Raw genomic sequence first — 19238 nt, forward strand, 5'->3', positions numbered from 1 at the left:
AATTTGTTGTTTTAAATGATACCATCGTTGATGATGACATTCAACAATATCTTTTAATTGATAATAAAAAAAATTTCTTATTCTCCAAAGCATTTTGCTGCAAAATTAATGTGAATTTTTCAAAAACCTTTATCAAAATTTCTTCAAAAGAAAAAACTGAATTGAAAAATGATTTTTTGTTCTTACAAAAAATCAAAAAATGAAAAAATAAATGAAAAATGTTTGAATGATTTTTTTTTATTTTTGATCAAACATTACAACTATGGTAACGAACAAAAAAACGATACCATCGATTCGATTACGGTAAAGTTTTTTTTCAGAAAAAATTATAATCAATACAGTTATTTTCGGAAAAATATCAATTTTTTTTAATGAAATTTAAATTTCTGATAGTCAATAAAGGACAATCAATCATTAATTACATAATTCGTCTATGGCAAGTTAATTAAAAATTTTCGCAATAATTTTGATCAAAAAAAGGAAAAAAAAATAATTCGTGGAAACCATGACAATTGAATGGAATCGACAAAAAAAACAAAAACAAAATTACAAAAAAAAAAATGAATTTGATCATTTTTCACTCGTCCTTGCATTTATAATGCAGTTGCATTGATAAAAAAAAGTAACCTAAAATATTGATTAATAATCAATAATAATTATCGATTATTGATTAAGGTCGCATGTTTAATATGTTTGATGAATAAATTTCGGTTATCTCATAAACGTTAAAACGACAAAAAAGTGATAATAAAACTAAATCAAAATTGATATAAATCCAATGTAAATAACATGATAAGATGTACCTGATTTAATTTTTTTTTCCTGACATTTGAAAAAAATCAATAAAAATCTCAAAGCAAAAGAATGGACCTAAAATGAAACAAAATAATATTAATCAAAGGATTGACTGATTGAGAAGATATAAAAAATGAATGAAAATTATATAAAAATGATGCTTGTGCAATGTTTGGAGAGTTAATGATGGATACAATAATAAGTGAATGGAATGTTTTATTTTTTCAACAAAATATTTCCATATTTATACGTTATGGAATCATTTCCATATTCATTTCATTTATATTGCTTCGAATTATAAAACTTAGTCGACAATGGTTACGAACAAAATTTATGATTGATAAATTTCCGGGAATTGATGTTCCATTATTGAGAATTTTATTGGGAAATTTGAATATTTTAACCAATGAAAATTGGTCAACTGAAGCAATCGTCAATGGTGAATTTTTTCTTTTTATATTTTCTTGATAACCTTTTATTTTTGGTTATAAACAGGTTTTTTTCAATTAGTTAATGGAATGTCAAAAATTTTTGACAATACAACTCGTTTATGGCTTTCAATTATTCCGGCTATTATTGTTACTAAAGCAGATATTGCTGAAGTAGGTTTTTTCGGGAAATTGAAATAAAATAATTATTGTTTAAAAAAATTTGAATTTATTCTGGCTAGAAAATATTATCCAGTAATGATATTTTTCTGGATAAAGACAATTTTTATGATATGCTTAAGCCATGGCTAAATCAAGGTCTCCTGACCAGTGCATCTAATAAATGGCGATCACGACGAAAAATGCTAACACCAGCCTTCCATTTCAACATTCTGGAACAATTCTTGCCGATAATGAATGAACAAGCTAATATTTTATTGCAAGTGATTCATGATCGTCAGAAAAGAATGGGAAACGATTATATTAATATCGTACCTTTGATAACAAATGCTACTTTGGATATCATTTCTGAAACGGCAATGGGAGTAAAAATTGAATCACAACTTGGAAAAAATGGTGATTACGTCGATGCAGTTACAAGGTTAGAAATTCTTTTCATTTCATTCGTTTAATTAAATTTATTAAACAGAGTTTTAGCTACGGCTATGAAACGTATGATGCTGCCATGGCTTCAATTCAACAAAATATATTTCAATTTATTCGCCGAAGGACGTAAACATCGCCAAGATATAAATTTACTTCATCAATTCACGATGAATGTGATCAAACAACGTAAAAGCGAGATTCTTGAACAGAAAAAACAGAACCTTGATTCAAATATCAACGAATATGGTCGCCGTTTAGCGTTTATGGATCTATTGATAGAACAACATCTGAAAGATCCGATTCATTTTACTGAATTAGATATCCGTGAAGAAGTTGATACATTCATGTTTGAAGGTCATGATACCACGGCGATGTCTTTAATTTGGACATTACACTTACTTGGTAATCACCCGGATATTCAAGATCGAGTTCATAAAGAGATCGATGAAATTCGTCAACATTCTGATGATTATAATGATGATAGAACAATGTTCAATTGGGGTCAAAATGAATTGCGACGAATGAAATTTTTGGAAGTCTGTATCAAAGAAGCGTTACGAATATATCCATCAGTACCTGTGATATCACGTTACCCACACCAAGATACGGAGATTGAACCGAATCTTATTATACCAAAAGGAACATCGATCTCATTGGTGCTTTATATGATTCAACGAGATCCAAAATATTTTCAACAACCTGAACGTTTCATACCTGATCGTTTTATTGAAGGTTCTGAACATTATTGTGGTCATATGAATCCATTCGCATTTGTGCCATTTTCAGCCGGACCACGAAATTGTATTGGACAAAAATTTGCTTTGCAAGAAGAAAAAACCGTATTAGCCACTTTGTTATCCAAATATCGTATCGAATCCGGTGACAATGTTGGGGATGTTGCCGTAAACCCAGCATTAATTTTACGACCAAAATCATCCGTCAATATTCGTTTCATACCACGTGATGCAGTGGTTAGTTGATTATTTAAATTTGAATAGTATTGATTATCGAAACTAAAAACAATGATAAATATCATGAATGTTCTATTTTTTAAGTAAATCAATCTTAATTTTTGAAATAAATAAATGAAAATCTTAATATTTTTGATGGATAAATTTCGGTGATTTCAAACGTAAATATAATAATCAAAAAAGCAAAATCAAAGATTTGTGTCAATGAAAAAAAAAATCTCAATACGAAATAGGACAATTTGATAATTTTTTTTTTAAATACATTCATTTTAAATAACGGATAATTTGGCCAAATATCAACGAAATAAACAAACTGCAACGTAAATATTTTTTTTATTAGCATAGATATTACACAGGAAAAAAAGTCCTGATAAAGCTCAATCAACCAAAATTTACCACACAAAAAAAAAAAATTCAAGGCAAAAAAATAAATGAAAAAAATTGATTGATTGATTAATTTGATATATAAAATGAATAAAAAATTTTAATAATCATATTTGTTTGATGTTTGAAGCAACAATGATGGCCACAATAATTAGTGAATGGAATGTTTTATTTTTTCAACAAATTATTTTCATATTTATACGTTATGGAATCATTTCAATAATATTTTTATTTTTATTGTTTCGATTAATAAAATCTATTCATCAATGGTTTCAATCAAAATCAATGATCGATAAATTTCCCGGAATTGATGTTCCATTATTCAGAATTTTATTGGGAAATTTAAATATTTTATTCATAGAAAATTGGACAAAAGAAACGATCATTAATGGTGAATTTTTTTCATTTTATATTTTGATGATAATTTGATAATTTAATTTATAAACAGATTATTTTCAATTAATTAATGGAATGACAAAAATTTTTGACAGTACAACTCGTATTTGGCTTTCAATCGCTCCGACAATGCTCGTTAGTCGTGCAGATATTGCTGAAGTAAGTTTTTTTTGGGGGTAATCGCAATCAAATGATTATGCTTCTAATTTTATTTTATTATCAAAGTGTTATTCTCATTGCATTGTTTAATTATAATAATTTTTTTCCCATCTAGAAAATATTATCCAATAATAATGTTTTTTTGGATAAAGATAAATTTTATGATATGCTTAAACCATGGTTGAATGAAGGTCTTTTGACCAGTGCCTCTAATAAATGGCGTGCCCGTAGAAAAATGCTAACACCAGCATTCCATTTTAACATTTTGGAACAATTTTTGCCGATAATGAATGAACAAGCTAATATTTTATCTCAAGTAATTCAAGATCGACAGAAAATGGCAGATGACAATTATATTGATGTCGTCCCATTGATAACGAATGCTACTTTAGATGTCATTTCTGAAACAGCAATGGGAGTAAAAATTGGATCACAACTTGGCAAAAGTAGTGATTATGTCGATGCAGTTACAAGGTTAGAAATTCTTAGCATTTCATTCGTTTGATTAAATATATTGAATAGAGTTTCAGCCACGATTGTGAAACGTATATTATTGCCTTGGCTTCAATACAACAAAATATATTTCAATTTATTTGCTGAAGGACGTAAACATCGTCAAGATATTAATTTAGTTCATCAATTCACGATGAATGTGATCAAACAACGTAAAAGCGAGATTCTTAAACGAAAAGAACAGAACCATGATTCAAATATCAACGAATATGGTCGCCGTTTAGCGTTTATGGATCTATTGATAGAACAACATATGAAAGATCCAATTCATTTTACTGAATTAGATATCCGTGAAGAAGTTGATACATTCATGTTTGAAGGTCATGATACAACAGCAATGTCTTTGATTTGGACATTACACTTACTTGGTAATCACCCGGATATTCAAAATCGTGTTCATAAAGAGATCGATGAAATTCGTCAACATTCAAATAATAATAATGATAATCAAACAATGTTCAATTGGAGTCAAAATGAATTACGACAAATGAAATTTCTTGAAGCATGTATCAAAGAATCGTTACGCATATATCCATCAGTACCTGTGATAATGCGTTTCACACATCAAGATACGGAAATTGAACCGAATCGTATCATACCAAAAGGAACAACAGTCGCATTGATACTTTATATGATTCAACGAGATCCAAAATATTTTCAACAACCGGAACGTTTCATACCGGATCGTTTTATTGAAGGTTCTGAACATTATTGTGGTCATATGAATCCATTCGCATTTGTGCCATTTTCAGCCGGATCCCGTAATTGTATTGGACAGAAATTCGCTTTACAAGAAGAAAAAATTATGTTAGCCACTTTGTTATCAAAATATCTTGTTGAATCCGGTGATAATTTAGGGAATATTCCTGTAAATGCTGCATTAATATTAAGACCAAAATCATCTGTCAACATTCGTTTTATACGTCGTACATTTGACTGATTATTTAAATAAAATATTAGAAAATATAAAATTTCATATTAATATTGGTTTTTTAAAAAACAAAGGAAACGACAATATCATCAAATTAAATAAATAGAACGCCAAAAAAAATGATGATTATTGTTAAAAATAATCAAAACTCTTTGTTTTTGTTCATCGACTGAATCAACAACCATTGCATTCAATACTGCGTTATTATGAAAAGATATTTTGTTTATAAAATGAAAAAAATTGTATCTAATTTCACCATTAAAATTAAATTTTTTTTCTTAATAAACAACAACAAACATTAGCCAATATGGCAATTAGCGAAAGATCTTCATGAAATAACTTTTTTAATGCTGTCTTGTATAAAATTGGTAAATGCTTGCGAATAACTGTTTGGTGTGAAAAACAACGTATAAACAAGCTGAATAAAGAGTATAAATTGTTTTCATATGTGAATTATATATATAACCTGATCATGTTTTCCTTTTTTAGTATTATTACTTCCCATTAATATCTCGAATTTCGAAATAATTGGATTTACTGGTATTTTGTCAACTTAATATTACATTTTAATATTAATAATTAGTAAATGATTTTTTCAAAACATGGGCAAGCGTAAATGCAAATTCATTGACGAACTTAAAAAAGAATTTAAATCATTTAAATCTTGTGATGACAATTATAAGGCAAAATGTACCGTTTGCAATATTATTATTGATTTATCAAACAAATTACCGATTTCTTTATTGAAACACCAAGAAAGCAAAATACACCAAGAAAATCTTCTGGCAATTTCAACAAATTGACATCCTGGACTGTATGTAACAGTGATGTCAATAAAGTTTCAGCTAGAGAATTGGCATCGGCTTATCACACCGCTTATCACAATTTTTTACCAATAAATTGTTATCAATGAAGAAAGCAAAAGATATTGTTAAAAATGCCGATCTAGCGGTCAAAGGTTTAGATCTTGATGCATCATTTTATACTACGAATCTAGTTCAGGCTGTTGCCAATAAATTTTACCATCATGTGCAACGTAAAATGTTCTATGATCGAATAGTACTATATAATGAGAAGCTATTTTTGTATTATTTCAATTATTATTTGACTGATTAAAATCTCTTTATTAAACTGTGTTTTAAATGATTACAGAATCATATGGATTTTCATGTTCCATATATAGCTAATTGTTTGAGTTTGAACGATGAGGGTTTTAACGTGGTCCTGGACGCATGATTATAATGATAATGATGATGGTAATCAAACACAAATAAACGATACAACGGATAATAACGAATGTAAAACTTAAACAACAAAATCAATCAATTTTTAATCATGATTCCAATGTTTTTTTTCTATACAAAATAAAATCATAAAGATAAATATTGATTTCTCACATTATTTATCTTGAAAAATTTTTGTATTTGTTTTTTTCCCAATATTAATATATTTGATTAATTTATCGTTGTTTTCAAAGATTTTGAAATTGAACCTTTAAGTCCAAAATGATATCATCATTTTTTGTTTATTTTGTTTATTCACACTTCAATATTGATAACGAATTTTCAAATTCAATCAATATTGATTTAATCATATGATCTAAAAAAAAAGAAAATGCAATATTATTACAAACTTGGTTTATTTGATTAATGGTGTATGTATAATTGGCACATTCAATTTTTTTTATCCTTATGATTTAATCAAATGATGATGATTTATTCTTCAATTGTTTATCTTTATTTGATTTATATTTATCGATGGAATAAAAAATATCTTATTTGTGACAAATTTGTAAACGTTTCAAAGTGAACAACAACAACAACAACAAAAAATTACCATAATGCAATTTGATTTTCGCTTGCCAAAAAAAAATTTATCAAAAAATCTTCATTTTATTATATTCATTTTTTTTTCATTTTCGCACTCTATCAAATCATTATATAAAGAAAACAAAATTTTAATTAATGAAATTAGCAAAAATCATTTTGATCCAGCATCAAACAATTTTTTGTAAACAAAACTTATAAACATAAATTATGTCTAATTTAAATTATTATCTTCCGAATAATTATTTATCGTTTATAATTCGTTATGGAATTATTTTATCCATTTTAATATGGTTTTTATTGATTGTATATCGTTTCACAAAAAAATGGATCGATAATATACGAAAAATTAATAATATACCCGGAATACCAACCATACCAGCGTTGTTTTTTCTTGGCAATTTTAGTATTCTTGGCCGTGATATATTAAATTTCGAAAGAATTTTCGAAAGTAAGTTTTTCGTTTTTTTTTTTTTTGATTATTTTGTTAAATTTAAGAATTATATTTCTTACATTACTTAAATTTTTCTTTTGATTGTGATTTAGTTTATCTGGAAATTCTTGGAGCTGGTGTAAAATTATTTGATAGTACTTTTCGATTATGGTTATCAATAAAACCATTGATTGTTGTTCATCGTGCCGATTGTGCTGAAGTATGTTTCAAAAAATTTTTGTTGTTGTTGCTTAGTTACACTTCATTCTATTCAAAATTTAAAATAACTGAATACATTTTTCTATCTAATTTGAAAATTACTATTAGAAAATTCTATCAAGTAATCATACATTTTTAGACAAAGATCATCATTATCGTATGATGAAACCATGGTTAAATGAAGGTCTTTTAGTAAGCGGTGGTAATAAATGGCGTCATCGAAGAAAATTATTAACACCAACATTTCATTTTAATATTTTGGAACAATTTTTAACGGTTATGAATGAACAGGCAAAAATTTTATCCGATGTTATTCAGAAAAAACAATATGAAGCTGGTGAAAAATTTATAAACATTGTACCAATGATAACAAATGCTACGTTAGATGTTATTTCCGAAACAGCTATGGGTGTTAAAATTCAATCACAATTGGATAAAAATCGTGAATATGTTGATGCAGTAACTAGGTAATTTTTTTGGAAATTTCTTTTACCTCGTATAAAAAATAACAATAATAATTTTCTATATAGAGTATCAACGTCATTGATGAAACGTATCATATTTCCATGGCTTCAAATCGATTTTATATTCTTTAATTTTTTTGCCGAAGGCCGTAAAAATCGTGAAGATATTGCTTTGGTTCATCAATTGACAATGAAAGTTATACGTGAAAGAAAAAAAGTTATTCTTGAAAGCAGAAATGAAACAAATGATAATGACCGTAATGATAATGATGACGATAATGATAGACGTCGAAATCGTCGTTTAGCATTCATGGATCTATTGATTGAACAACATTTAAATGATTCGGATCATTTTACTGAATCAGATATTCGTGAAGAAGTTGATACATTTATGTTTGAAGGACATGATACAACGGCAATGTCATTGATTTGGACATTACATTTATTGGGAAATTATCCAGATATTCAGGATCGTGTACGCAAAGAGATTGATGAAATTCGACAACAATCTGATGATTATGATGATATTTATGATGAACAAATCAATACAAATTGGACATCAAATCAATTGCGTAAGATGAAATTTCTTGAAGCATGTATAAAAGAATCATTACGATTATATCCATCCGTACCATTCACATCACGCCATACACATGAAGATACAGAAATTGAACGTGGTTGTATCATACCAAAAGGTGTACCAGTTATATTGCTTTTATATTACATTCAAAGAGATCCAAAATATTTTCAACAACCGGAACGTTTTATACCTGATCGTTTTATCGAAGGTTCGGAACATTATTGTGGACGTATAAATCCATTTGCATTCGTCCCATTTTCGGCTGGACCACGAAATTGTATTGGACAAAAATTTGCTTTACAAGAAGAAAAAATTATGTTAGCTACTTTATTATCCAAATATCGTATAGAATCTGGTGATAATGTTGGTGATGTTGCCATAAATGCAGCATTAATTTTAAGACCAAAATCATCAGTTAATATTCGATTTATACGTAGAGATAATTCGAATAATTTAAAACAATCCAAATTTATATAAACCATAGATAGACAAACATTTATTTTATTAAAACAGTAAAAAATAATCAAAAGATTGTTATTAACACACATCATACACATACACGATGAATGGTCCCATTCGAACACGTTTTAAGCTTGAATATATATCCTGTTCCTTTTCATTGAATAGAAAACACAAAGGATTTTTTTTTTACTCATCTTTATTTCATCATATTTTGTGAACAACTTTTTTTTTCTCTCGAATTTGTAAACGATTAAAATGAATGTACCACATAAAAAATTACCATTATCGTCATGTTTCGTTGGTAAAAAATTGATTGAAACAAATGCTTTTGAATTTAATATTGGAAAAACAAAATCGAAAACAACATTTAAATGGCTATTTAATAATCCGGAAAATTATGATGTAAAATTTGTTATTGATGACAAACAAATATTTGCTTGTAAATCTTTTTTGAAATTTGTATCGGGATATTTTAATAAAATGTTTTCGGGTGAATGGCTTGAAAATGATCAAGTTAACATTGTTGCATATTCATATGATACATACTATGCTTATTTACAAATGTTATATGATGGTTCCATTACAATCAATAACGATAATATTGGTGAACTAATCGATATTGCCCGTTGTCATTTAGATGAACAATTAAAAACATATTGTATTAATTTTCTTGGTCGTGAACTAAATCAACTAACAGTAACAACATATTTACCATTAATCCAAAAATATGAATTAGTTGAATTGAACGATGCACTTATTAAATTTGCAATCAATGTTATTTTTCCATCATTATCTTCCAATCATCTATTTTCGAATGATGAAAGTAAGATTCAAGAATTTTTTCATTGGTTTTATAATGAACAATCATTTTTTGATAAATCTTTATCCAAATAATCCTTGTAAAATCAACTATATAAAAACACAATGTTCATCCTTTTTTTCCTGAAACAGAAGATTTCCGATCCAAAAATAAAAACTACATTTTCCTTTTCTTATTTACATAAAACACAAATAACAAAATGAATAAATATATAAATTTTAAATAAAAACAAACAACAAATATTATTGCCAAACGAACAACAACAATAATGAATAAGACAAAAACAAAAATAAACAACAGGAAAAATGTTTGAATGAATTTATCCTTGAATTTTTTTTCTTCAAAATGTTGCATTTCTGTTTAAATCACAGACATTTTACAGACGTAGACATACATTTCCGATAACGTTTCCCGTTTCAATTTGTTGTGTTACATTTTCAAATTCGTAAGCAATTATTTGAATGAAATTAATATTCATTGGTGCATAACTTATTTTTAGGCCATTATCCGGATATTATTTATGGTTCAATCTTTTTCTTTTTCATTATTTTTTCTTTTGGACAACATTTACATTAACGACAAACGTCGAATCAATGAATTCATATTTTGTATCTGAAAAAAATGAATGAATGAAATGAATTAATATCTTGGACAATCCATTTGTGGTTGTTTGTTGTGTATGTGGTTGGCTTTGTTTGTTTTGAAAAAAAATCAATGATTCAACAATAAAAATCATGATTATCGAAACAATCGGAACAATAATATGGTCATCGATATTATCGATAACATCGATATTTTCATCATTAATCATTTTTTCATGGACTACATTGATCATCTTAATATTACCATTATTATTAACATCAATATTGTTCATCTATTATTGGCCATTAATTCAAACAAATTGGAAACGTTTACAACAGGTCAATCAATTACCTGGTCCAAAATGTACAAGTATTATATTGGGAAATATTCCATATGATTTATTATGGAATTCATTGTTTAATTTAACCGATTATAAATTAGTAATCATAAGTAAGTTTATTTTCAATCAAATTACAATAACAACAAAAATTAATTTATCATTTATTTTAAAATAAAGATCTAATGTCATCAATAACTGGCTATACAAATGTTTATCAAAAAACAAAATTATTTCGTATATGGATTTCATGGGAACCATTAGTATTTGTTTGGCATCCGGATACAGTGGAAAAAATTTTATCAAATAATTTTATTCTTGAAAAATCAGCACAATATAAATTTCTTCATCCATGGTTAGGCACTGGATTATTAACTTCGGCTGGCCAGAAATGGCGTACCCGACGTAAAATGTTGGTACCGGCATTTCATTTCAAAATTCTACACGATTTTGTACCGGTTTTCAATGAACAATCAAAAATTCTAATCGAACGATTAAGATTGATTGCCCGACAAAAATGTACAAATTGTACGGTTATTGATATTGTACCAATTATTACTGCATGTACACTTGATATTATTTGTGGTAAGTATTTTGTTTTTAATCTCCACTAATTTGATGATAATTTTGATAAAAATATTACAGAAACAATTATGGGAGTATCGATTAATGCACAAAAATCAACTTATAATAAATATTGTAAATCTGTTAACGAGTAAGTTTCATTTTAATTTTGACTTTTAACAACACAATATTGATATGATCATTATTATTATATAGAGTTGGTGAATGTTTTCTTGAACGTTTAATGCAACCACAATATTGGTCAGATCAAATTTATTATCGTTCAGAATCGGGTCAAAAATTTTCAACAAATTTAATAAAACTTCATGAATTTACACGTAAAGTTATTCGTAATCGTAAAGCACAATTATTGAATAGCAATAAAACTGTTCGATATCGACCAAATGCAAATGGTGATGCTGAAATAGAACAAGAAGAGAAAGATCGTCGAAAAGCATTTCTTGATCTATTATTAGATCATCATATTAATTCAGATGGTGAAACAATGACCGAAGAAGATATTCGTGAAGAAGTTGATACATTTATGTTTGAAGGTCATGATACAACAGCTATGGCACTTTCATGGATATTATTTATGTTTGGTCATCATCCAGAAATTCAGGCACGAGCAGCCGCTGAAGTTGATTCCGTATTTGATGATATAATCGATTATAATGAACAACAACAACAACAATCAAATTCATTCAATCAAAATGGACATGATTTTCGTTCAACATCATCATCGGAAACAACAAACGGAATGATGAATGATTATGATGATAATATTATATTAACATTGGATAAAATTAAATCGCTTAAATATCTTGAATGTTGTATCAAAGAAGGTTTACGATTATTTCCTTCCGTACCATTTATTGGTCGTCGTTCACATGAAGATCTAAAATTAAATGGTTATCATATTCCAAAAGGGACAATTATTTTTGTCTATATTTACATGTTACATCGAGATCCAGATGTATTCCCGGATCCGGAAAAATTTGATCCTGATCGTTTTTTGCAGGAAAATGCTGTTGGTCGTCATCCATTTGCATTCGTACCATTTTCAGCCGGACCAAGAAATTGTATTGGCCAACGTTTTGCGATGTCCGAATTGAAAGTAGTTCTTGCCTATCTTCTTAGATATTTTCGTTTTGTATCATTAGATGAACGAGATAAAATATTCGCTATGATGGAAATGGTTTATCGTCCAAAATCTCCATTACGATTACGTGTTTATGAACGACGTAAAGCTGAAGTTTTTGAACAATCATCATCATCCGATAATGTAAACAATTCACGATCAGCGCACGGTATAGCGATGGAATTATTGATGAAATCAACATCACCCGAAATCAATAGTGGAACAAGTAGTGGGCCAAATTCATTGACAGATCTTGGTGTTGGCAGTAGCCAAAGTGGTGGCAGTCAAAGTCAACGATCGGATCAAAGTGATAATCAAAGTCAAAAATCATTACAATTTAATCAGGATGATTTGATTTGATATTTATTTTGAAAATTTAACTGTTTTTCATTTAAATCCTTTTTTGTTATTGTTGTTTTATTTGCACACAATTTCATGGCGTCTCTTACATTTTTTTTCATAAATAACAGTATCGCCATCTTGTTCATTATTCGAGTATTAATATATTTTTTTTTTACTTTTGATTTTCATCAAATTATACAATCAATGAAATGATGATATTTTTGACCTTTTTTACATGAACTTTCACATCATCAGTATCATCATCATCATTTTTTTTGATGATAATAACGAAGTTCAAGTTCAATGAATTTTGTTCTTTCATTTTAAGTCGAAGGAATATTCTGTTTATTCATCAAATTTTAAAACCTCGAAAATATCATCATCGATAATAATAGTAACCATTTATGATGAAATCTTTTACAAAATTATCATTAAATGTCGTTGTCCTTTTCGAACGAATTTAAAAAAAAAATTCCATTTGAGTGTGCGCTCATCATCAAATTATAACCGACACCACCACCGTTATGTTCGCATCAAGTTCTTTAGGTTCAATGAAATGAAAATGAATTCCACCAACTTTGACAAAAACCAAAAAGATATAAATAAATATTCATTATCCGTTTTAATAATAAGTTTTTGTTTTAATTTTTTTCTTGTTGTTGGTGTTTCTTCAAAAATGACAAATCATTTTGATTTTTTTCAATATGATGATGATGATGATGATGATATGAATGGTTAAGATTTGTTCGTTTATATCATCATTGATCATTATCATCACAAGATTATGGTTTTTCCTTTTCTTTATCGCTCTCTTTTCTTTTGGGCGTAAACTTTATGAGATGAATTTCTTTCACTTTTTTTGAGGTTGTTGAATATCATCATCATCATCATGATATGATAATGGTAAGTGAAAGTTTTTTCAACTTTTTTTTCTGCTGTTAGTTAAAACGGTATACGATTTGTATATATACACTGCATTTGAATATTTTTTTTGGATATTTCTTATTTTCCCAGTTTTTAGTTAAGATATTGTCGTAGGATTCGAAGTATCATCATCATAGAAATCATATCTAGTGCAATTCTATCGAATTGAATCATTGAGAACAGAAAATTTCCAAAAAAAAATCATGATTATCAGCAAAAACTCAATATTCTTATTGATGATTATTGGATCATGTTGGAATATACTACAAATGATCGATGCACATCCATCTTTGCAATCGGAACAACAACAACAATCACAATTTTATCCTTATCCATTTCAACAACAACAACAACAACAGCAGCTGCCACAACAACAACAACCAAATTCACAACTATATCAGGCTGGTTATCCAATGATTAATCATCAACAATCAACAACAACAACACAAATACGTGGAATTATTGATCCAAATAGCCCGAAACCACGTTATATTGGTTCATGTCGTGAACGTAATCTTTGTTGTTCTGGTCGTGATTCATCATGTTCAATTCCAATTGTTCAAAATTATCAACAACAACAGCAACAACAATCACCATTATTGGTTCGAACACAATCAATATCATTGATTGGTAATTTATTGGGACAAGCTTTAAATGATAATACAAAAGAATGTTATTGTGATAGTGCCTGTATTACATTGGGTGATTGTTGTCCAGATTATAAAGATACATGTGGTGGTAAGTAATGAACTTCTTTATCCCATCTAATTTCTGATCTTATGTAAAAAAATCTTTTCGTTTTTTTTTGACAGTTCAAGATTGTATCGTAAGCGATTGGGAACAATGGTCTGATTGTAATATTGAATGCGGTGTTGGTACAATGAATCGTACACGACATATTTTATCATATCCACAAAATGGTGGCCGTGAATGTCCGGATTTAAATCAACGTCGTGCATGTCATGGTCAACATTGTAAAGTTAGAGATGATGAAAAATTATTACGTGGTATGTATTTTTTTTAACAAAACAAAACAAAAATCGATGATTTATAGACAAGAATCAATACACATTCAATTGAATAATTCTTTTTCTCTTTTGTTTTTGTTTTTCTGAAATCATAATCGATATAACTCTCATCATCATCATAAATTTTTGTTTAACATCCAAATAAACAATGGCCAAAAATCATAAATAATACGAAAAAAAAATCCGATAAAGAAATGGCCATCATTTTGCAATCAAGTTTTTCAGTCACCCGTAATATCGATGAAAATAAAGATATTCGACGTAACTTACGGCTAAATTATCCAAAAGATCCATTGAAAGAGAATGTAAATGAGTAAGTTTTTCAATTTAATTTAATTTAATCCAAATATTCGCTTTTTTTAGGTCAATCATTAATTGATTATTTATTGATTATTATTTTTTTTATTACCATTTTGATCTATATATTTTCATAATTGGCCATCAAATTATTATTGATGAAAAAAAATAAATAAATAGATATTGTGTACTATTTGAAGTAACCAAAAGTCATAAAAGCTGTGAAACATTAAATGCTGATGTTCATTCAAAACTTCAAGAAGGTACAAAAGTTTGTGTCCATTGTCAGGATGCTGCCATGCGTAGCCATCTTGGTTATCGTTGTAATGGTCATGGAATAAAAGGACGTCCAACACGATGGTCGTTATTTAATTTTAGTGGATGTAATGGTCGTTGGACACGAATCGATGATGAACAACAGCAATCAATAATCAATATTGATGGACATTGTCAATGTAAACATTCAATAATGAACATTACAAATGGTACCGAAATCATTACGATGAATCCGGATTTTATTTTTGTCTAAATTAATCTTAATTCAGATTTTTTTTATTTGTATTCATTGACAAATTACAATAATAATAAAACGGATTGTGAACAATAACAGGAGAAAATAAAATAATAATAATAAATGTATGGTTTGAATTAATCAAATTTTTCAATTTCTTTTGATTTATCATTGATTATTGTTGAGCTATTTTCATAACGTTTATCGGATGCATTTTTCATTGAATTTAATTTTGTTCGATTATCATATGCTCGACGATAAAAACCATAAAACATATAGAAAAAGAATGGTGGTTGTGTTAAGCCAATAATCATCCAAATGAATGGATATCCACGTTGAAATTTAACAACAAATAAACCATAAATCATACCAATAATAAATTGTGCTAATTGCATAACAGTTATATAACGTTTCCACCAAAGATAACGTTGTATTTTTGGACCAAGTGCAGCCAATGCATAATATGAATACATACAACAATGTACAAATGTATTCATTATGATGAATATATGTGCTGATGGTACCATTGGATTAATTTTTATTAAAAGATAACCAAATACTGGTACAGATATATGATGATAAAGATGTAAAAAATTTATATGTTCATGTTTTTTACGTAATACATAGAAAAATGTATCAAACCAATCGGCAAATTTAGACATCCAATACCACCATCCTAAATTGATGGCCTTTTTTTAAAAAAAAAGAAAATACAAAGAAAAAAAATTCAATATCAGATTGATTTTTATCATATATAAACACATATCGATTGTAAATATTCTCAATATCGATGATAATGAGCTATTCTTTTTTTTTCTTTCCAGATCAATTATTACGAAATTGAATTTTTTTCTTTCTTTTTAATATGAAAAATGAATTAAATTTCAATAAAGTTGTTGTTTCATTATGAGAGAAAATGAATTTTTTTTTGAAAAGATTTTTTCCGATGATAATATTTTTTTTTTAAACTTGCCATAGTCACATCACGATGACCATGACATGAATGCTTCAAATGTTTTTTTTTGTTTGTTTTTTGTTCCATAAAATCAAAAAATTAATAAAGTAAAACAAAAATAAAATCTAAAGAAATTTATCATTGTTTTAACCGAAAAAAAATTTATGGTTTGTTTGGAATCAACAGTTGATTTTTGGCAAAACAAAAAATTAAAACTTACCCGAATTGTTTCCGGTGATCGATCTGAACTATCGGGATAATCAAAATTTAAAAATACACGTAGATAATCACAATAGGAAATTGCTTCATAAAAATAATATGCATTTATAATGACCATAATAATATTATAAATAAACATTGTTTTGCGTAATTGAAATGGTTGACGATTTTTCATAAATTTTCGACCAATTTTTGTTACCAATAAATAATAAAAATACATTATTAATGCAATCGAATATGGTGATAATGAAACGAGGGGATAATTTTTTGTACGTGGATCTTGATGTTCAAGAAAATATCCCCATAGATAATATGTATAGTGATATAATCGTTGATTGATCATTTTTTTTTGTTGTTTGTTTTTTGTCAAAAAGAAGTTAATTTTAAAGAAAACCACACAAAGAAAAACAAATGAAAAAATTGTTCGTAAATTTGATTTTTTTTATTATCTTTTATATTTTGTTTTGGAAAAAAAATCAAATAATCAAAAATAATTCTTGATTGATGATCAATGATCAATAGTCACATTTTCAAATGAAAATCCAAAAATTTTCAACTAAACGAATCAAATCTTATTCGATCGATCGTATTTATGTCATTATTGAAAAAACCTTCAATGATGATAATGATGATGACAGTCAATGATTCGTTTGTTTTGGTTACTTTTGTTTTTCAATATACAAAAATACTCTATGAACAACAACAACAACAACGAAAAAGGATTTTTCAAAGAAATAAGAAATTTAACAAAAAATCCTATGGAGGATGCGGAAAATACGAAGGAGAGATCGATAATAATTAGCTAACGGCAATGTATTTGTCATTGACATGATGTTAGAAGAAAAAGGAGGAGCATGAAGGAGGTGAAGAAAGAAAACAAAAAAAAAAAAAAATAAGAAGAGAATGAAGAGAGAGAATAAGAGTGTGAAAATAAAAGTTTTTCCTTTTATTAAAAGAAAAAATATTTAAATATTCATCAAATGTTCATTCATGCGATGAACAGATTTGAATATGAAATTAGCCAAAAACAATATTGATGAAAATAATTTTCTAGAAAAATTTTTTTGTCAATTTTTCAATCCACCAAAATGGCCACCAATTTATAGATTAGCATCATAGTTTTTCTTCCATATAACTCTTTCTTATGTTTGTCGAGAATGTCAAAAAATTTGAAAATTTCGTCAGAATTAATTATTAACTTTATCCAATGATATTTATTGTCAATCAATATATCAGATATTGATTGCACAACAGTTTAATTGTTACTATTTTTTTTCTAATTTACTTTTTCGGAAAAGTTTTCCAAAATTCTTAGAAATTTTTAATTAAAGGGGAAAAAATTAATAATTTTTTTTCTGCCATGTTCAAAATGACAAATATTTTTTTTTCGCATGAACATTTCAAAAGGAAAAACATTAACAAAATCTTTGTTAACCCGTTTTTTTTGTTGTTGTTCAGATCGATTGACCTAATATACATACCCGATAATTCTCATATAATTCCCATAGATCACAATCATTATAATTAAATAACGAATATAATTTTTTTGTGTAGTTGCCCAAAATAATGATAGCAAATGAAAATAATTTCCACTTATATTAATCATAATTACAAACGTTAAATCACTTTTTTTTTCTTGATTATATTTCCCGTTACAAGATACAAAATGAATTTTATTTTATTTTTTCATTTCATTCATTTTCTGGTATCAATTTCGTTTCGCATCATATAACATCATCATTGTTTGACCCACCTGTTGTTACCTTTGAGAAATTATTACACAATTTTTTTTTCTTCTTCTTCTTTCAAATAAAATTTATTTTATTGATTTTTTTTCCAAATAAAATATTGTTCGATTGGCTTTATTTCATTCATTCATTTTTTTTTCGTTTGAAACTGAATGAAATCAATAATCATAACGAAATAATGATGGTCAATGAACGTAGTGTGGAAAAAATATTTGTGTTTACCGTTTATGTTTGATGATGATGATGATAAAAGAATATTTTGATTAAAATGACAACCGATAAAAACAAGCAGCCGATTTAAGATACATGATAATTTGAATATTCAAATTAGACATTATTATTTAACAATGATCAAACATTTACACACGATGATTATAAAGAAAAGACGATTTTTTTTTGCTTTGTCTTTTGTTTTGCAAATCATTTTGGCATCATCATTTTAAAAAACAACTATCGATACGATGGACAACAACACTGAAAAGGATAGGGGAAAAAAAGAAATTACTTTTTTATCCAGAAAAAAAAGGATGCCATTTTTATCATGTCAACATTATCGTCATCACCACCATCAACTATCGATTGTGATATGATACATTTGAATTC

At 27.3% G+C, this 19238-nt stretch overlaps 7 protein-coding genes across 8 annotated transcripts; 6 read left to right on the forward strand and 1 right to left on the reverse strand.

Annotated features, from left to right (window-relative positions):
- The first annotated feature begins 966 nt into the window (after nt 1-966).
- LOC142645369 (cytochrome P450 4c3-like) lies at nt 967-2927 on the forward strand. The gene is made up of 4 exons (XM_075821435.1): nt 967-1234; nt 1291-1397; nt 1466-1824; nt 1873-2927. The coding sequence occupies exons 1-4, from the start codon at nt 979-981 to the stop codon at nt 2807-2809; spliced, it is 1659 nt and encodes a 552-aa protein (XP_075677550.1). The 5' UTR covers nt 967-978; the 3' UTR covers nt 2810-2927.
- Nucleotides 2928-3284: 357 nt separating this feature from the next.
- LOC113792543 (cytochrome P450 4c3-like) lies at nt 3285-6319 on the forward strand. Of its 2 annotated transcripts, XR_012846522.1 has the most exons (5): nt 3285-3575; nt 3633-3739; nt 3855-4213; nt 4262-5612; nt 5673-6319. XR_012846522.1 is itself a non-coding variant. In XM_075821436.1 (4 exons), exons 1-4 carry the CDS (start codon nt 3305-3307, stop codon nt 5190-5192), a joined length of 1668 nt encoding a protein of 555 aa, XP_075677551.1. In that variant the 5' UTR covers nt 3285-3304; the 3' UTR covers nt 5193-6319. The 2 variants fall into 2 exon arrangements, 1 of the variants encoding a protein (XP_075677551.1); XM_075821436.1 differs by having other exon boundaries at nt 4262-6319.
- Nucleotides 6320-7164: 845 nt separating this feature from the next.
- Nucleotides 7165-9685, forward strand: LOC113792558 (cytochrome P450 4c3-like). Its single transcript, XM_075821434.1, has 4 exons — nt 7165-7460; nt 7556-7662; nt 7770-8128; nt 8192-9685. The coding sequence occupies exons 1-4, from the start codon at nt 7220-7222 to the stop codon at nt 9180-9182; spliced, it is 1698 nt and encodes a 565-aa protein (XP_075677549.1). The 5' UTR covers nt 7165-7219; the 3' UTR covers nt 9183-9685.
- Nucleotides 9648-10375, forward strand: LOC142645372 (RCC1 and BTB domain-containing protein 2-like). Its single transcript, XM_075821449.1, has 2 exons — nt 9648-9990; nt 10359-10375. The coding sequence occupies exons 1-2, from the start codon at nt 9648-9650 to the stop codon at nt 10373-10375; spliced, it is 360 nt and encodes a 119-aa protein (XP_075677564.1).
- On the forward strand, nt 10302-13598 carry LOC142645368 (cytochrome P450 4c3-like). Its single transcript, XM_075821433.1, has 5 exons — nt 10302-10432; nt 10487-11019; nt 11087-11491; nt 11552-11621; nt 11687-13598. Exons 2-5 carry the CDS (start codon nt 10722-10724, stop codon nt 12969-12971), a joined length of 2058 nt encoding a protein of 685 aa, XP_075677548.1. The 5' UTR covers nt 10302-10432; nt 10487-10721; the 3' UTR covers nt 12972-13598.
- Nucleotides 13599-13967: 369 nt separating this feature from the next.
- Nucleotides 13968-15867, forward strand: vex (somatomedin B and thrombospondin type 1 domain containing protein vexed). The gene is made up of 4 exons (XM_027342462.2): nt 13968-14615; nt 14690-14884; nt 15098-15218; nt 15383-15867. Exons 1-4 carry the CDS (start codon nt 14081-14083, stop codon nt 15729-15731), a joined length of 1200 nt encoding a protein of 399 aa, XP_027198263.2. The 5' UTR covers nt 13968-14080; the 3' UTR covers nt 15732-15867.
- LOC113792562 (very long chain fatty acid elongase 7-like) lies at nt 15597-17592 on the reverse strand. The gene is made up of 2 exons (XM_027342463.2): nt 16889-17592; nt 15597-16402 (listed from the first exon to the last, which is right to left on the reverse strand). The coding sequence occupies exons 1-2, from the start codon at nt 17228-17230 to the stop codon at nt 15851-15853; spliced, it is 894 nt and encodes a 297-aa protein (XP_027198264.1). The 5' UTR covers nt 17231-17592; the 3' UTR covers nt 15597-15850.
- Between the last annotated feature and the right edge of the window lie 1646 nt (nt 17593-19238).

This window comes from Dermatophagoides pteronyssinus, unplaced genomic scaffold (assembly GCF_027571235.1).
Source record: "Dermatophagoides pteronyssinus isolate colony J.1.1.1.1 unplaced genomic scaffold, Derpt_VIB-CSIC_2022.12 sq0010, whole genome shotgun sequence".
Taxonomy (NCBI): domain Eukaryota; kingdom Metazoa; phylum Arthropoda; class Arachnida; order Sarcoptiformes; family Pyroglyphidae; genus Dermatophagoides; species Dermatophagoides pteronyssinus.